The sequence below is a fragment of the Pristiophorus japonicus genome, chromosome 9 (genome assembly GCF_044704955.1).
Source record: "Pristiophorus japonicus isolate sPriJap1 chromosome 9, sPriJap1.hap1, whole genome shotgun sequence".
Lineage (NCBI taxonomy): Eukaryota > Metazoa > Chordata > Chondrichthyes > Pristiophoridae > Pristiophorus > Pristiophorus japonicus.
Window position 1 is genome coordinate 107,377,959 of NC_091985.1, and position 22,500 is coordinate 107,400,458.

Here is a 22,500-nt window from a genome sequence, read left to right on the forward strand (position 1 = left end):
CCTTCAAGCAAGTACTCTAATGAAGTAATTAAAAGACATTCAGTGGATCAATGTCACGGTGCTATTGTAAAATATGTAAATTTTAAAATTTTGTTTAAACCCCTACTTTGGATATTAGAATTATCACTTACTGAGGAAAGAAATATAGCAAATGCATTTTGAGATAATTGTGGAAGCCTGATGGCCAGATGGCAGAAAGAGTGAGTTTCAATAGTCATTTTCATTATAAATGTCAACATAAGAATTTTAAACTGAAAAAGTTGACATTGACAGGAGGAAGTCACATGGTGCAGAAAGGAAATGGCATCCAGATCCAAGATTTTAAACAGATGGATTTATTTACAGTATTTACAGCAGTTAAGATGCAGTTATGGTGAACACCTGAATTTCTAGCCTAGAGCTACAGCTTGTAGAGTAAATCGTGAGAGATGTGAAACAACAAGGCAGGCCTGACACATACTCTTGTGTACTGTGGGAAAACAATTTTTTAAGAATGTCCCTTTCAATACCACATGCCCACTTTGGTACTACCATGCATCTATTACCATTTACAATTTATTTGCATGAAAGTTTGAGGAATTTAATTCAGTTCTTAGCATTTGTTGACACATAGCTTGGTCAGGTGCTTATTCTAAGCTATTGAAGAGCAGTTTTCCTGTATTAACTGATGTGATTCAGCTAACATAACTGCATGCTGTGACTGACTTCAAAAGGTATTGGACATTTTAAAACTTTATTTCCAGGGAGTAGTAAAATGAATCAAGCTGCATTGATTGTAGTTGCTACTTATTTTTAGAGTGATGTGACTGATAATTATTTTCTGGGTTTTTTTCTCTCCTCAGTGCAAGATGGGGAATTCGGACAGCCAGTACAATCTGCAAGGGATTAAAGGCCACAACATTGAGGGGAAGTCAATGCCTGGTGGCAGGCAGAAGTCCTGCGCCCTCAAAATTCGAAGCGTCCATGCCAAGGATGAAAAGTCCCGCTCTGCTTTTGGCTGGGGATATAGTGGCAGTAGTATAAGTTACAAGGCAAGATCTCTGGGCAGAAACTGCCTTTCTCAGCACAAAAGTAACCAGCGGTACTCTCTCAATGCTTCTTCACGTCAATGCGAGTCTTTAGTGATGGGTCATAGTAATGCATATGCCAGATGCCATCCAGTTCACCTGGGCAAATATGACCACGGGAATGATACTAAATTATTATCTGGAAACCATTTTCCTTGCATTCATCTTGACACAACAGACAATCGAACTGAAGCTCTGGAATACAATGACCGTGTCTTAAATGGACATGGATTACCTGAAAATGTACCCGAATCCAAGAAGCCAGAAGGAGAAAGCAGTCCAAAGGTTCTCATCAAAACTCTGGGAAAGTTTGACGGGAGCCTACGGGTCGAGTTCCACAGTGGCAGTGGCAGTAGTAGCAGCAAACCACCCTGTGCTGAATCTCAAGGGCCAGTTCAGCTGCTGAGATATTCCCCAGCTATGGAATCTGACCCTAGCAAACAAATTGAAGTGCAGGTTGATGCCAGTAAAAACTATGTAATGGACCAGAGTCTTCTGCTTGGTGAGGAGAGATTAAAATCGAGCAAACGCAGCTCGATCAGCTCTGAATATTCCTGGTCCGAGTCGCCATGGGGACACCGTGCTTATGCCAGTGATTTTGACAACATGTACACACCTGGGAAAGCTACCGAGACAAGTAATCAAGAAAGCATTTTACCAAATGATGAGCAACTCTTCCAAAGATCATCTCTCTCTTCTCTCCGAGCACTGTACAGTGATGCAGGAGTCAGACCTTCCATGTCCTCAGGGAATGAATTTTCAGGTGACTACAGAAACATGGCTTTACATCCTCACAACTTGTTTGTGAGCGACTTCTCCAACTGCATGAACATGCCATCTGATGAGGAGGATAGAGGCCCCATACAATATTCCTCTTATACACTCCCGTGTCGAAAGCCCAAACACCTTTCTGAGGATGGCTCCTCACGAGTTGCCTTAAAAAGTCGAATGCGGCGTTTAAGTGCTTGGACTGGCAGCCTTACAAGAAAGAAGAGGAAACTACAGGTGAGCAACCTTTTCTTTCAATGGAAACCTTGACATGAGTTTGAAAATTTCTGCACTGTTCTAACTTCAAATAATGTACACATTATTAGAATGCTATTAGAAGAGGTATGCTTTGATGGTAGAACTGTTAATAGATTGTCAAATGTGCTTTTTGAAATTAACCCCAAACTGCAAACAGTTCCAGAAAAGTTCCAATTTCTCTTTGCTGGTTAGTCATTTTAGTTTTGATTACCTGTACTGTGATGCTTAAATCAGCCCCTTCTGTTATGGTAACAAAAATGTCAGGAACAGCTTTATTACCACAATTATTAAAATAAAGATTAGCCCCACAGTTCTCATCACCTTGTGGTCCCTTTTTTTCCCTCCCCTTGTTCTCATATTCCTGATCTGTGCAATATTTTAATTTTACTGTCCAATGTACTTGAATCTACCTTTTTAAAAAAAATAATTAATGTTGTAAGATTATCATGCTTATCTTCTGTCTCACTGGTGGTAGGAGGGAATCTTAAATTTAAAAAAATGCTATTTGCTGGAATCTACTCCATAGGCTGTTTTTCTTTGAACGAATGCAATGGCTAAGATCTCAAACTTGTCTTGGTCAATATCTGACACTTTTCTGCATCCAAACTGGAAAGTGTTGCCGCAATCAAATGACTCTCTTCCCCTCCCCGAAGAAGTCCTTTCTGGGTCTCTAAATTTGCCTGTGGTGTGCTAGGATTGTAACTCAGATTTTAAAAAAAAACTCCAGGAACATCATCTTGCAGATCCTATGCAACGGGTTTAAGTTTACAAATGTTGTTAATTATTAGTTGCTTATTAAACACGCTGGTCTTGATAGTTGAATATTTCCTGTTCTGGATAAGTGAACTCCATGAACTCCTCGTGATCTGGAAGTCTTATTTGGGACATTAGCCAGGGGGTCAAAAATGTCACTGGTCTGTGTTATAGGGGCATCTGATCAAATGCATTTTAACTGAATGGTCTATTAGCTGACATAGCAAAACAGGTAAGTGCAGACCTGACCAAAACGTACAATGCCAGTGTACCAGCTGTGCTCCATTCACACCAGCTGCATAATATTCCTGATTCAAAAGGAATACTGAAATGCGGATGTTTCAGTACATAAATATTTCCCAGTAAGGATTTAAGCTAAATCTGGTTGCTCTAATATCAGATTTTATCCAGAGGCAGTAGTTTATTTTAAGAAAGCTGATCGACTGTAAAATGTGTTCTGTTCCTTCATGGTTTATTCTCTGATTATCATAGAATCTGGTGCACCAGTGGAGTAGAGGTTGCACTCTCAGCTTTTATAGCTATTGAAAAAATATCTCAGTAAATTTCAGCATCCCACATTTTGAAAGTGGTTTAAAATCCCTGTGATGGACTTGTGTGCTGGGGTCTACAGGTCACGATTGTACAAAGTGGACTCTTATTTGCAGCTTGTAGAACTCCTGACCAAAGCATAAATGTTGTTACCTAAGCATAAATGCTGGCTAACAGAAAGCAGAGAGTCGGGATAAATGGGTCCTTTTCGGGTTGGAAATCGGTGGTTAGTGGTGTGCCACAGGGATTAGTGCTGGGACCACAACTGTTTACAATATACATAGATGACCTGGAAGAGGGGACAAATTTTGTAGTGTAACAAAATTTGCAGATGACACAAAGATTAGTGGGAAAGCGGGTTGTGTAGAGATTTAGATAGGTTAAGCGAATGGGCTAAGGTTTGGCAGATGGAATACAGTGTCGGAAAATGTAAGGTCATCCACCTTGGGGGGGGGGGGGGGGAAAACAGTAAGAGGGAATATTATTTGAATGGGAAGAAATTACAACATGCTGCGGTGCAGAGGGACCTGGGGGTCCTTGTGCATGAAACTCTTTTGAGTAATCACCAGATATTGCAGAAACCCAGGATTGAACCAGGGATCTTTAGATCTTCAGTCTTACGCACTCCCAACTGAGCTATGAATCCCAAAAAGTTAGTTTGCAGGTGCCGCAGGTAATCAGGAAGGCGAATGGAATGTTGGCCTTCATTGCGAAAGGGATGGAGTACAAAAGCAGGGAGGTCCTGCTGTAACTGTACAGGGTATTGGTGAGGCCGCACCTGGAGTACTGCATGCAGTTTTGGTCACCTTACTTAAGGAAGGATACACTAGCTTTGGAGGGGGTACAGAGACTATTCACTAGGCTAATTCAAGAGATGAGGGGGTTACCTTATGATGATAGATTGAGTAGACTGGGTCTTTACTCATTGGAATTCAGAAGGATGAGGGGTGATCTTATAAAAACAATTTAAATAATGAAAGGGATAGACAAGATAGAGGCAGAGAGGTTGTTTCCACTGGTCGGGGAGACTAGAACTAGGGGGCACAGCCTCAAAATACGGGGGAGCCAATTTAAAACCGAGTTGAGAAGGAATTTCTTCTCCCAGAGGGTTGTGAATCTGTGGAATTTTCTGCCCAAGGAAGCAGTTGAGGCTAGCTCATTGAATGTATTCAAATCAGATAGATAGATTTTTAACCAATAAGGGAATTAAGGGTTATGGGGAGCGGGCAGGTAAGTGGAGCTGAGTCCACGGCCAGATCAGCCATGATCTTTTTGAATGGCGGAGCAGGCTCGAGGGGCTAGATGGCCTACTCCTGTTCCTAATTCTTATGTTCTTATGTTATGTAACTTGTTCCCTGTTGTTCGTTCAGCTGCTGCTATCACCTACGCACAGTCTTGAAGCTAATAATCTGAAAATTCAATTCTAACAACCTGAGAGTGTGTGAAAAATTCATTCGGAGCCCAATAATGAAAACAAAATTACATTTGGGGAAAAGAACTGCATACATCTGGAAGTGTAGGTTTTACCATCTTTCCAAATCATTTTTGCAATAACTTGAATCACTTACAGTAGTGATGAAATCCCTACATATTTGAAGTAAACTTACATCATACTGTGGATAAGTGTTCTTTATTGTAGCTTGCCCAGAATGCAATTTTTGAAAAAGCACATCACTGTAATAATTGGTTTCAAGGTTTAAACTTTTTTTTTTCTAAATTGATAGCTCAGTTGTGTTTTTAAGCCAATCTTCTGATATTTTTAGACTTGAAATATTTGGGATTTTTATCCAATGATGACTTTGCATTTTCAGCAAGCTGCAGCAGTAAAAACAGATTTAACTTCCAGCCTAAATATTGACATTAGAAACTTCTCCAATATAGAGGCCTGGTGGATAAATATTCCATGGTGTGGCATTTTAAGCAGTGCCTGAAAGTGTTCTGTGTGGGAATATTATATAAATCGTGTGAAGTAGATCTTCCCTGACTTTAGTGTTGTTGAAGATTAATTTCTCCTGACTTTTTTTGGTACGCTGGGGGAGAAATTGATCCTCGTCACACCTATTTTTTTGGGTGGACTAGTTTCGGGTCACGATCGCTTGAGCCCTATTTCCCCAAAACTGCTCCAACTGCCAAATTGATAGCTGGAGACTTCCAGGTTTCCTGCCTGAAACAAGCGGTTGGCACCTTGAATATGCAAATCAGGGTCCCAACATTGGGTTTAGACCCCCCCCCCTCCCTCCCTTGAAATAGTCATCAAGTCGGAGGATATTGTTTTCAGTTGTACAATAGCCTAAGCAGTCATTTATTTTATACTTGCTTTTTGTGGAGCCAGGATGAGCTCCACAAAAATAATGCAGGCTGCTGCCAGCCCAGGCTTGCCCCTGCTGCCTCCTCACCCCACCACATGTCAGCCCGCTTTGGGGCTGGAGCTGGCCGAAATTCCTATGACTGATTGGCAAGCTGCATTGGGATGCCCAATTACTGTCTGCTTGTTTTATGCAGATAGCCTAAAGCCCAAGGCTCGATTTCCATCGATACCTTTGGGCACGTGTTCCCAACACACTGCCTATTTTGCACCATTTTCTGGCGCCTCACTCATTCTTCACTCGCAGTCTCAGATCTTCAGCTGCTGAGGTTGTAAACTGAAATGATCTGAAGAAGTTAATATCCAGCATTGATTATCTCGGGGAGTATGTACTATAATCTATTTGATTATAGTTTTGATTTAATATCATCATAAGGTAGAGCTAATGCCACTCCTAAACCATGCAACTCACAGGATAGGTGATCATTGCTCCTTTTCATGACTGCATATAAAGTACCACTAAAATCACAACAATTGTTTAGAACCTTAAGTACAGAGGAATCGAGGAATTGCTGTTGCAACAGGCTTCAGTGCAAAGTATCCAACTTCAGCCTTTCCATGTGTTAGAAGGATCAAAAAAAAAACGGGAAATGCTGAAACATAGAAACATAGAAAATAGGTGCAGGAGTAGGCCATTCGGCCCTTCGAGCCTGCACCGCCATTCAATGAGTTCATGGCTGAACATGCAACTTCAGTACCCCATTCCTGCTTTCTCGCCATACCCCTTGATCCCCCCAGTAGTAAGGACTAGATTTAACTCCTTTTTGAATATATTTAGTAAATTGGCCTCGACAACTTTCTGTGGTAGAGAATTCCACAGGTTCACCACTCTCTGGGTGAAGAAGTTTCTCCTCATCTTGGTCCTAAATGGCTTACCCCTTATCCTTAGACTGTGACCCCTGGTTCTGGACTTCTCCAAAATTGGGAACATTCTTCCTGCATCTAACCTGTCTAAACCCGTCAGAATTTTGAACGTTTCTATGAGATCTCCTCTCATTCTTCTGAACTCCAGTGAATACAAACCCAGTTGATCCAGTCTTTCTTGATATGTCAGTCCCGCCATCCCGGGAATCAGTCTGGTGAACCTTCGCTGCACTCCCTCAATAGCAAGAATGTCCTTCCTCAAGTTAGGAGACCAAAACTGTACACAATACTCCAGGTGTGGCCTCACCAAGGCCCTATACAACTGTAGTAACACCTCCCTGCCCCTGTACTCAAATCCCCTCGCTATGTAGGCCAACATGCCATTTGCTTTCTTAACCGCCTGCTGTACCTGCATGCCAACCTTCAGTGACTGATGTACCATGACACCCAGGTCTCGTTGCACCTCCCCTTTTCCTAATCTGTCACCATTCAGATAATAGTCTGGTTGTAAAAACACAGAGACAAAGTGGATAACCTCACATTTATCCACATTATACTTCATCTGCCATGCATTTGCCCACTCACCTAACCTATCCAAGTCACTCTGCAGCCTCATAGCATCCTCCTCGCAGCTCACACTGCCACCCAACTTAGTGACATCCGCAAACTTGGAGATACTACATTTAATCCCCTTGTCTAAATCATTAATGTACAATGTAAATAGCTGGGGCCCCAGCACAGAACCTTGCGGTACCCCATTAGTCACTGCCTGCCACTCCGAAAAGTACCCATTTACTCCTACTCTTTGCTTCCTGTCTGCCAACCAGTTCTCAATCCACGTCAGCACACTACCCCCAATCTCATGTGCTTTAACTTTGTACATTAATCTCTTGTGTGGGACTTTGTCGAAAGCCTTCTGAAAGTCCAAATATACCACATCAACTGGTTCTTCCTTGTCCACTCAACTGGAAACATCCTCAAAAAATTCCAGAAGATTTGTCAAGCATGATTTCCCTTTCACAAATCCATGCTGACTTGGACCTATCATGTCACCTCTTTCCAAATGTGCTGCTATGACATCCTTAATAAATGATTCCATCATTTTACCCACTACCGATGTCAGGCTGACATTCCCTGTTTTCTCTCCCCCTCCTTTTTTAAAAAGTGAGGTTGCATTTGCTACCCTCCACTCCATAGGAACTGATCCAGAGTCAATGGAATGTTGGAAAATGACTGTCAATGCATCCGCTATTTCCAAGGCCACCTCCTTAAGTACTCTGGGATGCAGTCCATCAGGCCCTGGGGATTTATCGGCCTTCAATCCCATCAATTTCCCCAACACAATTTCCCGACTAATAAGGATTTCCCTCAGTTCCTCCTTCTTACTAGACCCTCTGACCCCTTTTATATCCGGAAGGTTGTTTGTGTCCTCCTTAGTGAATACCGAACCAAAGTACTTGTTCAATTGGTCTGCCATTTCTTTATTCCCAGTTATGACTTCCCCTGATTCTGACTGCAGGGGACCTACGTTTGTCTTTACTAACCTTTTTCTCTTTACATATCTATAGAAGCTTTTGCAGTCCGTCTTAATGTTCCCTGCTAGCTTCCTCTCGTACTCTATTTTCCCTGCCCTAATCAAACCCTTTGTCCTCCTCTGCTGAGTTCCAAATTTCTCCTAGTCCCTGGGTTCCCTGCTATTTCTGGCCAATTTGTATGCCACTTCCTTGGCTTTAATACTGTCCCTGATTTCTCTTGATAGTCACGGTTGAGCCACCTTCCCTCTTAAGGGCCCAAGTTTCCACATGATTTGCGCTTGATTTTTAGGAGCAACTGGTGGAGAACGGACTATCATGGAAATCGCAATTGTCCACATTTTTTTTTCTGCAGTTCTAGTCAGGTAGAACAGTTCTACTTTGGAACAGAATTTTTTCTTCAAAAGGGGGCGTGTCCGGCCACTGACGCCTGATTTGAAAGTTTCCACAGTGAAAACGTACTCCAAACTAAGTTAGAATGGAGCAAGTGAAGATTTTTGTCGAACTGAAAAAACCTGTTCTACACATTAAAAAATCAGGCGCAGGTTACAAATTAGGCGTCCAGAACGAGGTGGGGGAAGGAAGGGAACTCATTAAATTCTACAATAAATCCTTATTTATACTTCTACAAATATTATACAAATAAATCCAACCTGAATAAACATTTATAAGCAAAGAAAAGATTAAATAAACCATCTTCCTACCTGTGTGAAAGTGCTTCAGGCACGGAAAATTCTGCAATCAGCCTGAGGCGCCCGTTCTGCCCGCGGGGGGAGGGGGGGGTGGCGAGGAGGTGCCCGTTGTTTCCCGCGGGGGGGGGGGGGAAGCGCCCGTTCTGCCCGCGGGGGGGGGGGAGGGGCGAGGAGGCGCCCGTTGTTTCCCGCGGGGGGGGGGGGGGAGGCGCCCGTTCTTTCCCGCGGGGGGAGGGAGGGGAGAGGAGGCGCCCGTTCTTTCCCGCGGGGGGAGGGAGGGGAGAGGAGGCGCCCGTTCTTTCCCGCGGGGGGAGGGAGGGGAGAGGAGGCGCCCGTTGTTTCCCACGGGGGGGGGGGGAGGGAGAGAGGCGACCGTTCTGCCGGAGGGGAGGGGAGGGGGGGGGGGGGGAGAGGAGAGGAGAGGAGGCGCCTGTTCTTTCCTGCGGGGGTGGGGAGGCACCCGTTCTTTCCCGCGGGGGTGGGGGGGGGAGGCGCCCGTTCTTTCCCGCGGGGGGGGGGGAGGGGAGAGGAGGCGCCCGTTCTTTCCTGCGGGGGGTGGGTGGGGGGGGGGGGGGGAAAGGACGCGCCCATTCTTCCCCGGGGGGGGTAGGAGGCGCCTGTTCTTCAGCGGGGGGGGGGGGGAGGGGAGAGGAGGCGCCCGTTCTTTCCCGCGGGGGGGGAGGTAGGAGGCGCCCGTTCTTCCCGCGGGGGGGGGTAGGAGGCGCCCGTTCTTCCTGCGGGGGGGAGGGGGGGGTTGGAGGCGCCCGTTCTTCCTGCGTGGAGGGGTAGGGGAAGGAGACAGTGAGAAGGCTGCAAGTGCTGATGGCAATGTGCTTTTATTTTAAAAAATGTTAAAAAATTAAACGGCTGCAAAGAACTACAAAAATGGCCGAGTGCCAATGTTTTTTTCACACTGAGCATGCGCGAACGGTCCATCGCACACGCGCAGCGTTGCCGGCAGGAAAAAAACTAATTTAGATAGTACCCGCCCCCTCCCACTTACAAAATCGGTGCAAGTGTAGGCTCCGCCCCCCCCAGGCGCCGCGCCAAGCAGACAAGGAGCTGCAGAACGCACCAGAATCGCAATTTTCTTTATTAGGCGCCGTTTCAGGTGCGAAAAACGGGCGCCCAGCTCGGAGGGGCGCCCGTTTTTTATCGTGCGGAAACTTGGGCCCTATATGTCTGCCATTGTCCATCCACAGTCAACCCCTTAAGTATCATTCGCCAATCTAGCCAATTCACACCTCATACCTTCAAAGTTACCCTTCTTTAAGTTCTGGACCATGGTCTCTGAATTAACTGTTTCATTCTCCATCCTAATGTAGAATTCCATCATTTTATGGTCACTCTTCCCCAAGGGGCCTTGCATAACAAGATTGCTAATTAATCCTCTCTCATTACACAACACCCAGTCTAAGATGGCCTCCCCCCATGTTGGTTCCTCGACATATTGGTCTGAAAACCATCCCTTATGCACTCCAGGACATCCTCCTCCACCGTAATGTTTCCAGTTTGGTTAGCCCAATCTATATGCATATTAAAGTCACCCATGATAACTGCTGCACCTTTATTGCATGCACCCCTAATTTCCTGTTTGATACCCTCCCCAACATCACTACTACTGTTTGGAGGTCTGTACACAACTCCCACTAGCGTTTTCTGCCGCTTGGTATTCTGTAGCTCCACCCATACCGATTCCACATCCTCCAAGCTAATGTCTTTCCTTACAATTGCATTAATTTTCTCTTTAACCAGCAATGCCACCCCGCCTCCTTTTCCTTTCTGTCTATCCTTCCTAAATGTTGAATACCCTTGGATGTTGAGTTCCCCGCCTTGGTCACCCTGGAGCCATGTCTCCGTGATGCCAACCACATCGTATCCGTTAACTGCTATCTGCACAGTTAATTTGTCCACCTTATTCCGAATACTCCTTGCATTGAGGCACAGAGTCTTCAGGCTTGCCTTTTTAACACACTTTGACCCTTTAGAATTTTGTTGCAAAGTGGCCCTTTTTGTTATTTGCCTTGGGTTTCTCTGCCCCCCACTTTTACTCATCTCCTTTCTGTCTTTTGCTTCTGTCTCCATTTTGTTTCCCTCTGTCTCCCTACATAGGTTCCCATTCCCCTGCCATATTAGTTTAACTCCTCCCCAACAGCACTAGCAAACACTCCCCCCTAGGACATTGGTTCCGGTCCTGCCTAGAAAACATGAAATAAAGGCAGAAAATGCTTACGTACACAGCATGTCAATCAGTGACTTTTCCCCTGCAAGCATCAAATAAAATCAGTAGTTGTGTGATCTGGCACTTCCAGTGGGGAGAGGCACTCGCTCGGTGCACACCTCAAGAAATTGCTGGTGCGCAGCACTTAAATGAATGGACAGAAAATCATGGGTTGTGCACCGATGAAGCATTCCTTGTGAATGCTGTTCACACTGGGAGTGCCGGATTGTGAAATTTCCATCTAATTAAATTATGTTGTATCGTTCCAGTCAATTTGACAATGAATTTTAAACTTGGGACTCTGGTAGCTTGTATCATTTTAGCAGTCACTCTCATGTCAGTTGATGCTCCCACTTCTTTCCCCTCTGCATGTCCCTGCCTTTCCAAGACAAGATGCAAGAGGAGGACACCTCCTGTTAGACACATCAGTTTCAGTTCAAATGTTCACCAGATTTACTGTAGTTGTGGTTGGCTATTGTTTGCACAAAATGAACGAGGCAAGTATTGAACCCGTTGCTTCAAGTAGTTACGCTGTTCAGTCCACTAAAGGAGAATTCCTTGCTCTATTGAAAATGTGCAGGTTTCATAAGTGCCAAATCATACTCTTCCACTTACTAGGTCTTGGGAAGGACCTTAAAGGATGATCTGGTTTTCATTTGCTTAAAAAGCTGGAATAGTGCCAATCTATAGTGAGCCTAATACTTTCATGCAACATCTGTCCTTTTACCTCCTCCTTTCCCACCCTCCAGGGTCCCAAACATTCCTTCCAGGTGAAATGTATGAATTACTTTTACGACTTGCAATTTAGTATACTGTATTCACTACTCGCGATGCGGTCTCCTCTACATTGGGGTGCCCAAAAGCAAATTGGATGTCTGGTCTGCAGAACACCTCCGTTCAGTCCGCAAACGTGACCCTGAGCTTCCGGTTGTCTGTCATTTTAATTCTCCGGACCACTCCCACTCTGACCTCTCTGTCCTCAGCATCCTACACTGTTCCAATGAAGCTCAATGTAAGCTCAAGGAACTTTAGACACTTTACAGCCTTTTGGACTCCACATTGAGTTCAGCAATTTCAGATCATAACCTCTGCCCCCATTTTTTTGGACAGTATTGGTTGCTGACGATTCTAATATTCCCATTTACACCTCCTCTAGATACATCTTTTGTTTCTTTACTTGTCCCATTACCATCTCCTTTTGCCTTGCACCATCATCCCTTTTGTCATTTCACCTCTTCTGCCTTCCACCTTATCGAGTCCAACCCTTTTGTTCTTTCTCCGCTCCCACTTTCACTGCCTCTGTTCTTGCTTAAAACCTCCAACTTTTCCAGTTCTAACGAAACATTAACTCTGTTTCTCTCTCCATAGATGCTGCCTGACCACCTGAGTATTTCCAGCATTTTTTTGTTTTATTTTCAGGTTTCCAGCATCCGCATTATTTTGCTTTTGTAAACTAAAGGGTATAATTTTAAAGGGGCTGCAGGAATTGCGAGTTCTGAGGGTTCATGTACAAATCTTTGATAGTGGCAGGATAAGTTAATAAGAGTGTTTAAATAGCATACAAGATCCTTGGTTTTATAATTAGAGACATAGATTACAAAAACAAAAACTGGGAAGGACTCGGCTGGAATATTGTATCCACTTGTAGGCTCCACACTTTAGGATGGATGTCGAGGTCTTGGAAAAGGTGCAGCGGAGATTTACTAGAATGGTACCAGGGATGAGGGACTTCAGTTCTGTGGAGAGCCTTGAGAAGCTGGGATTGTTCTCCTTTAAGCAGAGAACATTGAGGGGAGGTGCTCAAAATTCTGAAGGGTATTGATCAAGTGAATAAGGAGAAACTGCTTCCACTGGCAGGAAGGTCGGTAACCAGAGGAAACATTTTCAAGGTAATTGGCAAAAAGAACCAGAGGGGTGATGAGGACATGTTTTCTATGCAGTGAGTTATGATCCAGAATTCAATGGCTGAAAGGGCGGCAGAAGCAGATTCAATAGTAACTTTCAAAAAAGAATTGGATATATACTTGGAAAAAAAATGGGGAAAGAACAGGGGAGTAAGACTAACTGGCTAGCTCTTTCAAAGAGCCGGTACAGGCATGATGGGCCGAATGGTCTCCTGTGTTACATGATTCTAAGACTATTGTTGTTGTAATGGGTAATAGCCATGGTCAGGTCGTGATGACAACTTTCCATTACTGAAAAGATCTTAACCTCCTTTATATAGTTGGATTTTCTTGGGCTTTTAAAACCTGAACATGTTATGACCATTATATGTGCTGTAACAATTGCCAGATATTTAAATAGTTTAGCTTTGCTTCTGTTCTGCTTTCCCTCATTTTCTCCAGATATGGGAGATGAAGACTGTGTGCATTACAGATGCACAGATCTCAATGTAAAGATAATACCCAACAAATGTTTGGTTATGATTATATATGGGTATAACCAAGATGGGATGTGATGGAGAATCATATCACACTTGAATGAAAAGTATTAATATACTTGCAATGTTTTTGTTTAACCTCTTAAAATATGTTTCTGAAATTAATTTAAAAATCCTGTCAATTTTGCAGGACTCTAGATCCAAGGATATAAATGAGTATTGTGACAGTGGAATTGATGGTGTGACTGCAGACACCAGCTCTCCTTCCCAGGTATCGAGTTTATTGTGGTCACCTGGTTCCAGCTATACATTGCCACCCAGAAGTAACTCTACCAATGCAGTTGGCAATGACGTCCTGAGGCAGAGCATTTATGAGAACTTCATGCGAGAGTTGGAAATGGGACATATGTCTGTGGAAAATGCAGACCAGTCTACAGGAAGTGAGGAAACCAGCAGTGATTCCTTCAGCTCTTTAGAACAGCTGGATTTATTGTTTGAAAAAGAACAGGGGTTTGTGCGAAAGGCTGGCTGGTTGTCTTTTAAACCTCTTGTTACACATCAGAAGGAGAGGAAATTGGAACTTGCACCTCGCAGAAAGTGGAGACAGTATTGGGTTTCTCTTAAAGGTAATCACTAAAAACCAGAATTGATATGTAGTGCTCATAACGGTCCCAAAATAAAGCTCTGGATGAAGTCTGATAATTGGCCTTAATAAAAAGATTGCCTTTCTCCCTTCTAATTAATCATTAATGTACTGGTTTCCTGTAAATGGTAGGATGGTAAGGCCATCTTAATCTATTATTTCACATTCAGAAGTCATCTTTTTTTTTTAAAGTGTTGTGTAATTGAATGGTGGCAATAAATCACATTAATGTACAATTTGTGTAAGGAAACATTTACAATCCCTGGCGCCTCTGTTCTTAAACTGTGAAAAGTCAAGTCTCCACTCATTCAGTAAAATCTTTTTGAGCTGGATTTTTACTTAATATTTTTCAAAAAGCAGATACTTTTTTTTTAAAAGAAAGAAAAATAGGGACATCGCTTTCAGATTTTGGACATGACTTCTACTTTTAAATACTTAAAGGCAGCTTACAAAGCATTATTTGCTACAGAAATATTTACGGGTGCTCTGTTTAAGGGTACTCCCAATCACAATATATAAATTGTAGAGTAATTAAGTTGTTTCTAAAATCCAACTTCATAAGTGACATTGGTTGATCAGACTAACTTGTATTTGGAATAATGCATTGATCTGTACATTTGTCACTGCTGGCTTTTTTGAGAGTGATGAACTAAATAATAAATCCTCAGTGATAACTAAACCTTAACTAATGAGAAGCATTGGCTCAGCAAAATGGCAAGATATTTACTGCAAGTCATGTCATAAGGTTTGTTCTACTAGAGGGAAAGTCAATAATGGCAATATCTGATTACAGGAATTAGATTGAATTAATCTTGTAGTATTTGATCACTAGTTCCAAAGAGATTCCAATACTCTAATTTGCCTTATTTTCAAGCTTGACAATGGACTTCCTCTTTAGGCCTCTTGATGTATCTTTGATGCAGAGCATGCTTTAAACATAAGAAATAGGAACAGGAGTAGGCCATACGGCCTCTCAAGCCTGCTCTGCCATTCAATCAGATCATGGCTGATCTGATCATGGACTCGGCTCCACTTCCCTACCCTCTCCCCATAACCCCCATCCCCTTATCGTTTAAGAAACTGTCTATTTCTGTCTTAAATTTATTCAATGTCCCAGCTTCCACAGCTCTCTGAGGCAGTGAAGTCCACAGATTTACAACCCTCAGAGGAAATTTCTCCTCATCTGTTTTAAATGGGCGGCCCCTTATTCTAAGATCATGCCCCCTAGTTCTAGTCTCCCCCATCAGTGGAAACATCCTCTCTGCATCCACCTTGTCAAGCCCCCTCATAATCTTATATGTTTCGATAAGATCACCTCAAATTCTTTGGAATTCCAATGAGTAGAGGCCCAACCTACTTAACCTTTCCTCATGAGTCAACCCCCTCATCCTCGGAATCAACCTACTAAACCTTCTCCAAACTGCCTCGAAAGCAAGTATATTCTTTCGTAAATATGGAAACCAAATATGCACGCAGTATTCCAGGTGTGGCCTCACCAATACCTTATATAGCTGTAGCAAGACTTCCCTCCTTTTATACTCCATCCCCTTTGCAATAAAGACTAAGATATCATTGGCCTTCCTGATCACTTGCTGTACCTGCATACTATCTTTTTGTGTTTCATGCACAAGTACCCCCAGGTCCCGCTGTACTGCAGCACTTTGCAATCTTTCTCCATTTAAATAATAACTTGCTCGTTGATTTTTTTCTGCCAAAACGCATGACCTCACACTTTCCAACATTATACTCCATCTGCCAAATTTTTGCGCACTCACTTAGTCTGTCTATGTCCTTTTGCAGATTTTGTGTCCTCCTCAAACATTGCTTTTCCTCCCATCTTTGTATCGTCAGCAAACTTGGCTATGTTACACTCCGTCCCTTCTTCCAAGTCGTTAATATAGGTTATAAATAGTTGGGGTCCCAGCACTGATCCCTGTGGCACCCCACTAATTACTGGTTGCCAACCAGAGAATGAACCATTTATCCTGACTCTCTCTGTTCTCTGTTAGTCAGCCAATCCTCTATTCATGCTAATATATTACCCCCAACCCTTTGAACTTTTATCTTGTGCAGTAACCTTTTATGTGGAACCTTGTCAAATGCCTCCTGGCAGTCCAAATACACCACATCCACTGGTTCCTCTTTATCCACCCTGTTCATTTCATCCTCAAAGAACTCCAGCAAATATGTCAAACATGACTTCCCCTTCATAGATCCATGCTGACTCTGCCTGACCGACTTTTGCTTTTCCAAATGTCCTGCTACTGCTTCTCTAAACATATGAACACTGCATTAATAACTGTGCAGATGAAATGTTTAAAATAGAGTGTAATAAAAAATGTATTCTGTAATCTGCTTCATCAGCTAAACATGTAAAGGCGATAATTTATGATTTGTCTCCTATTTGAAGAAATTTGGTAAATTTGTTGCATTTTCCAGTGGCCTTTAGTTTTCCTGGCTTTCTTCAAACTGGTGATTAATTCTGCATTTGCCGAAGGGAATAACAACTGTTTACCCAATGTCCTCACATAACACACCTTGCTCAGCTGAGGCTACTGGCTGGAAACTTGTTTCTGGTTTGCCTCCAAAGCTGTCAAATGACCAAACAACCAAAGCAAGCGTGCAAGAGAAGTTTGCTTCGATCAGCACTAATTTCCTGTTCTTTTCTCTGGGAATTGCCTGAAACTCCCCTGGTGCTTCCACCTGATGGGTATGGCTGATGGGTGTTGTTGGAAACTTGCTGTATAGAAATTGATGGCACAAAGCTGGGTCTGTGGTAGAATATATTGCCACGAATGTGTTTAATTGTATGTAATTTCCCTAAAAATGCAACTTGTGCTATTTTGTAAATATCATGTTATATTTTCTTGTTAGATTTCACTTGTTAGCATTCAGTCATATCAATGTGAATCTTTGGTTAATGAACTGAATACTGCTTTGTGGTTGTTTCCAGAATCTCTTCCATCCATATATTTTTGTGGGCACTGGCTGGTCTTCTCGTCAAATCTATTGTCATAGGCAATGTTAAGTTACTTGAGCCTCACGTGTGCCTTATAAATCTGAATTTTTTTTTACTAATTTACAAAGTGAAAAATAAGAGGCCAGTACCTGATTTAGATTGCCGAGTAGACCATTTAGCCCATCGAGCCTGCTCTGCCATTCAGTTAGGTCATTGCTGATTTGCACCTTAACTCCACCGTTGTTCCATATCCCTTGATACTCCTACTTAACAAAAATCTATCTATCTCAGTCTTTAAAGCTCCAATGGTCCCAGCATCCAGAACTTTTTTGGGGGAGGAGAGTTCCAGATTTCTACTACCTTTTGTGTGAAAAAGTGTTTCCTGATCTCGCTCCTGATTATTTTTCCTTGTTCTTGATTCCCCCACCGTATCTACCCGATCAAGTCCTTTAGCGTTTTAAACAGCTCGATCAGATCACTCCTCAGTCTCTCGTAATGCAGGGAATATAAGCAAAGTTTATCCAACCTATCCTTATAAATTGACCCTCTAATCCCTGGTATCATTCTGGTGAATCTGCACTGCAATCCCCTCCAAGGCCAATGTATCCTTCCTAAGGTGTGGTGCCCAAAACTCAACATAATACTCCAGATGGAGTCTGATCCAGGCTCTGTACAACTGCAGCATAATCCCCTCCCCTCCCTGCTTGCATTCCAGTCCCCTTTTGATAAAACCCAACATTCCATTAGCCTGTTTGATTTTTGTACTGGCTTGTACACTTGGATTCCCAAATCTCATTGCTCCTCTATAGTTCCACATTTTTCACCATTTAGAAAATACTCCAATTTATCTTAAGTCCAAACCTCACACTTCGCCGCATTGAAACCCATTTGCCATAGTTTTGCCCATTCACTTAATCTGTCTATGTACCTTTGCAACTTCCTGCTCCCATCTGCACTACTTACTGTCCCTCCTAACTTAGTGTCATCTGCAAAATCTCTCTTCCTTCAATTCCTGAAAAATTGGGGCCCCAGAATCGATCACTGGGGAACACCACTTGTCATATCCTACCAATCAGAGTACCGACCCTTTATCACCACTCTGTCTCCTACCTCCCAACCAATTTCCAACCCAAGTTACAAGGCTATCTCCAATTCTGTGCACACTCACTGTTGCTAATTTCTTGTGTGGCACCTTATTGAATGCCTTCTGAATATCTATATAGATAACATCCACAGGCAGTGCCTTATCTACCTTATTATTGACCTCAAAAAAAACTTTAACTAGATTAGTCAGAAATGACTTGCCCTTCACAAAAACCATGTTGACTCGCTCTGGCCAACTCATCAATTAATTATACCAATGTGAATTTCCACCTGAGAGCAACCTAGACCTGTAAACCTTCCATTGTAATTGTTTTTAAAAACTTGCCCCATCTGACTACAGATTGTCAGTGTTAGATTTAATTGTCCATGTGGGTGTTTGTCATCACAGTTACATGATGTAGAAAGGATCCAAACTCCAGAAATTAGAAATGCTTTGAACTTAATGTCAAAGTACTATTGACTAATGACAATTAACATTGACAAAGCATGCTGAAGGCATCTAGATGAACAAATATCTACTGTGCCAACTGAAAGAATAAAGAACTTGTATTTGTATTGAACCTTTCTCGATCTCAGGATGTCCCAAAGTGCTTATTCTCTACTTTGGTCAATCTTTTTAAGAAAGAGCAAAATTATTCCCATATTTAGGAATGATACTGGTGTTGTGGCCATTCAAATGCAAATATTCATTATTGGGTTTTGGAGATAAATCTAAAAGAATGAGCTTGAAGCAAACTTATTGAAACATGGAAACTATTTAAAATATTACATTATCACTTCTAAGTAAGGGCAAATAACCTATAGTTGGTGTAATATTACCGTGAAGCACTTTGTACTGTTGGTTTGTGTAACAGGTTTGTGCAAGTGGCATTTCAGATAATATAAAGTGATTTTTTTGTTTTTGTTTCCCTTTTTAAAGGTTGCACACTGCTATTTTATGAGGCCAATGGGAAAAATTTCATGGAGCAGAGCAGTGTACCTAGATACGCCCTGTTCGCCGAAGATAGCATAGTGCAGCCTGTACCGGAACACCCCAAGAAGGAAAATGTGTTCTGTCTTAGTAATGCCTTTGGGGATGTCGTCTTATTCCAGGTTTTTATTGTTAATTTACTTGGAATGTAGCTCATTCAAACTGCAGCAGAGGCACCTATAAGGGAGAGAGCAACTACTACTGGCATTCACAGGGTGCATTTAAAAATAAAAGATTAAATTAAAAATGACATGCATTTAATAACAGAAGCTTGTGTTTACATAACACCTTTAACATAAAATGTGTCCTAAGGTGCTTCATGGATGGGTGAATAGAAAACAGGTGCCAGCCTGTTCGAGGCGATCACAATTGTTAATTGATATCTTCATTTGGGATAATTACAAACAAAACCCATGGAGGCCAAATGGAAAGCTATTCTCTCAATATAATGCCTCTTAATCTTTTGGTAATATGTTTTCATAATATAATTATACTGCAGTTTCAGATTGTCACAACTGTAAAATAGTTGAGTAAAACATGTTTTCAGTGTGCACAAAATCTTCAAGTCCCAATGACATCTTCATGACATACAGTAGAGAGATTCTATTTTGATCAGTGTTGGTTTACATTCTATTTACATTGTTTTTATTTTGCCTATTTTTCGTCAATTGGTTTTGTGCTTCCAATATCAATTTGATCTTTGCCATCACAACTTTGTTTCTACTTCAAATTTGAGTTCCAAACAAAAACTTGTACAAATGGGTGCACAAGAAATTAACATTTGACCTTTTTTTAAAACTCCCCCAATGGCCTGATTGCTAAATGCACTGGAACTGAGTGATACAGACCAGGGGAGTCTCTGGTGTAATCAGTTAGGGCAGCTGTTAGAGTGTTACAATTGGCTACAGCAGTGTGGAGTAGGGAGGAACCATGTGATCCCCACAGTAACTTAGTCTGCTGATGCTCCCTGTCTAAGCTTGCACAAAATGACTTACCATTTTGGCAAAATACTACTTGGAATTGCACCTGCATGTACTTTGGGGGGAAAAGGAGGGGAGAATCATCTGCACGTGGTTAATTTTGATGAAAAAAATAGGGTGAACCGTACAAACAGTGAATATTGGATACTGTTAAATGTAAAGTATTATACATGGGTAAAAATGTGGGCACATATATACAATGAATGAGATTGAACTCATAAGGAGAGATTAAGAAAGGGACCTGCAAGTAATATTAGACATCAGCTGCAGTGTCCATATAATACTGACAAGTAATTTTTTTTAAAGTAGTTCTTATAGGCATGGCAGCAGAGTATAAATCTATGGAAGTTATGGCATGCTTTGATAGTTCCCCTTATGCGATGTCCATACACTGGCAATAGGAATTGCTTGATAGCAATCAGAAGTAAATCAAACGTTCAGGTAGAAGCTGAGGCCAATTCTAGCATTTCTGCTGACACCTTGGTTAAGATCATTTAATTCTGCAGTGACTTGGGATTGAGTCTTGGACCTTCCTGATCTGTATAGCAGTGTTATTCGTGGCCTTGATCAGCTGAGACATCCAGGAGGCTTGATTTTCTGACATAAATAACACATACCATTTTAATGCCTTCATCTGATCTCCTGCCCAAAGGCTCCAAATTTGAGCAAAACTGAATGTTAAGCATCTAGAAACATTGGGAACAGCAGCTATGCACAAATTTGTAAAGTCATTCCACAAGAATAAGATACAGTGATTGAACTCACTAATGCTATTTGTTTTGAGCTCAAATTGATTTTAATATTTTAGAAATTCTGCTATAATCTTCAATGGTTTACAAGAACTTAATGTTTTAAAATTAAATTATTCTAATGATGGTTTGATTTTCAGGCTATAAGTCAGACTGATCTCGAAAACTGGGTAACAGCAATACACTCTGCCTGTGCATCAGTGTTTGCAAAGCAGCATGGGAAAGAGGATACAGTTAAGCTACTAAAAAATGAAACCAAAAGCTTCATGCAGAAGATTGACATGGATGGAAAAATGAAGAAAATGGCAGAGTTACAGCTGTCTATTGTAAATGATCCGAAAAACAGGAAAGCAATTGAAAATCAGGTATTAAATCTTATTTAGTGATCTCCAGGAACTGAATGACTTAAGAACATAAGAAATAGGAGCAGGAGTCGGCCATTTGGCCCCTTGAGCCCGCTCCGCCATTTAATAAGATCATGGCTGATCTTCAACCTCAACTCCACTTTCCTGCACTATCCCCATATCCATTGATTCCCTTAATATCCAAAAATCTATTGATCTCTGTCTTGAATATACTCAACGACTGAGCCTCCACAACCCTCGTGTAGAGAATTCCAAAGATTCACCACCCTCTGAGTGATGAAATTTCTCCTCATCTCAGTCCTAAATGGCCGACCCCTATTCTAAGACTCCAAATTACATAACTAGTTAGATTTGAGATTCCAGCAGTGTCAGTATCTCGTGTGTTGCAGCTTTCTGTATGTGTACCTGAATACATGTTTAAAGATGTGCTCACCAGCTTCCCATTATATCCAGATTGAATATTTGCTTTATATAATATGGAGCTTCCAATTCAATTGATGTGAATCCATTGTCTAACGACATACTGTTTTGTCAACTTATTGAAAATTCAATGTTTAAAAGTTAAAAATATTGACTTGGCATCTAACTTATTCAAATTATGTTTCTCTCTTTTTGTGAACTATTCTTCTGTGGATGTTGATTAGATGGACCAAGCCAAATGACGTGAAGAGCCATTCTGATTCACACACAGTATCATCCCTGTGTCACTCTATTGTAAATGGGGAAAGCAGCTAACTATAAGGACGTTCAACTTTTAATCATTATTTTAATGAGGAATCTATTATATTACTTGTTTGGAATTTATAATTTATAGTATCTGATGTAAAGGAACAAATCAGAAGTAGAATGCTTGATTTGTGGAGCAAATTGTGTGTTGAAACAAAGCCACATGTGTAGCTTTCCCCTAGGCCCCAATTCCGGGCACTACTTAATGCTTGCTTGGTTGCTGATGAGTGCCCTGTTACCATGCATTGTAACAAGCAGAAAGATGTGTTCAATATGGTCACTTAAAGTGAGCAAGAGAAAATTGCTGTCTCCCAGGACCCCTGTAGTTCAGACAAATCCTCTGGCTCAATTTAAAAAAAATGCTGGAATAAATGATTGATAGTTCTGTTGGGTCCCAGTAAGTCTACCCTCACTGAAAGATAAATGATCTTTCATCCCAACTCATAAAAATACTTAAGTTTCCATGGGGAAATTGATATAGCTACACTATAAAGAGTTCCACAATCTGCAGGATTTTTCCATTAAACATCATCCATTCAATTTAAACCATTAGGC

At 41.8% G+C, this 22,500-nt stretch overlaps 1 protein-coding gene across 1 annotated transcript in view; it reads left to right on the top strand.

The window, feature by feature from the left end:
- Positions 1–22,500, top strand: part of LOC139273164 (rho guanine nucleotide exchange factor TIAM2-like) — a 418,212-nt gene that overhangs the window by 193,477 nt on the left and 202,235 nt on the right. Inside the window, exons 6-9 of the mRNA XM_070889673.1 lie at positions 843–2,072; positions 13,640–14,075; positions 19,075–19,247; positions 20,995–21,219. Of these exons, the coding sequence (XP_070745774.1) occupies positions 849–2,072; positions 13,640–14,075; positions 19,075–19,247; positions 20,995–21,219 (2,058 nt within the window). The 5' untranslated portion in view covers positions 843–848. The remainder of the gene's footprint in view (positions 1–842; positions 2,073–13,639; positions 14,076–19,074; positions 19,248–20,994; positions 21,220–22,500) is intronic.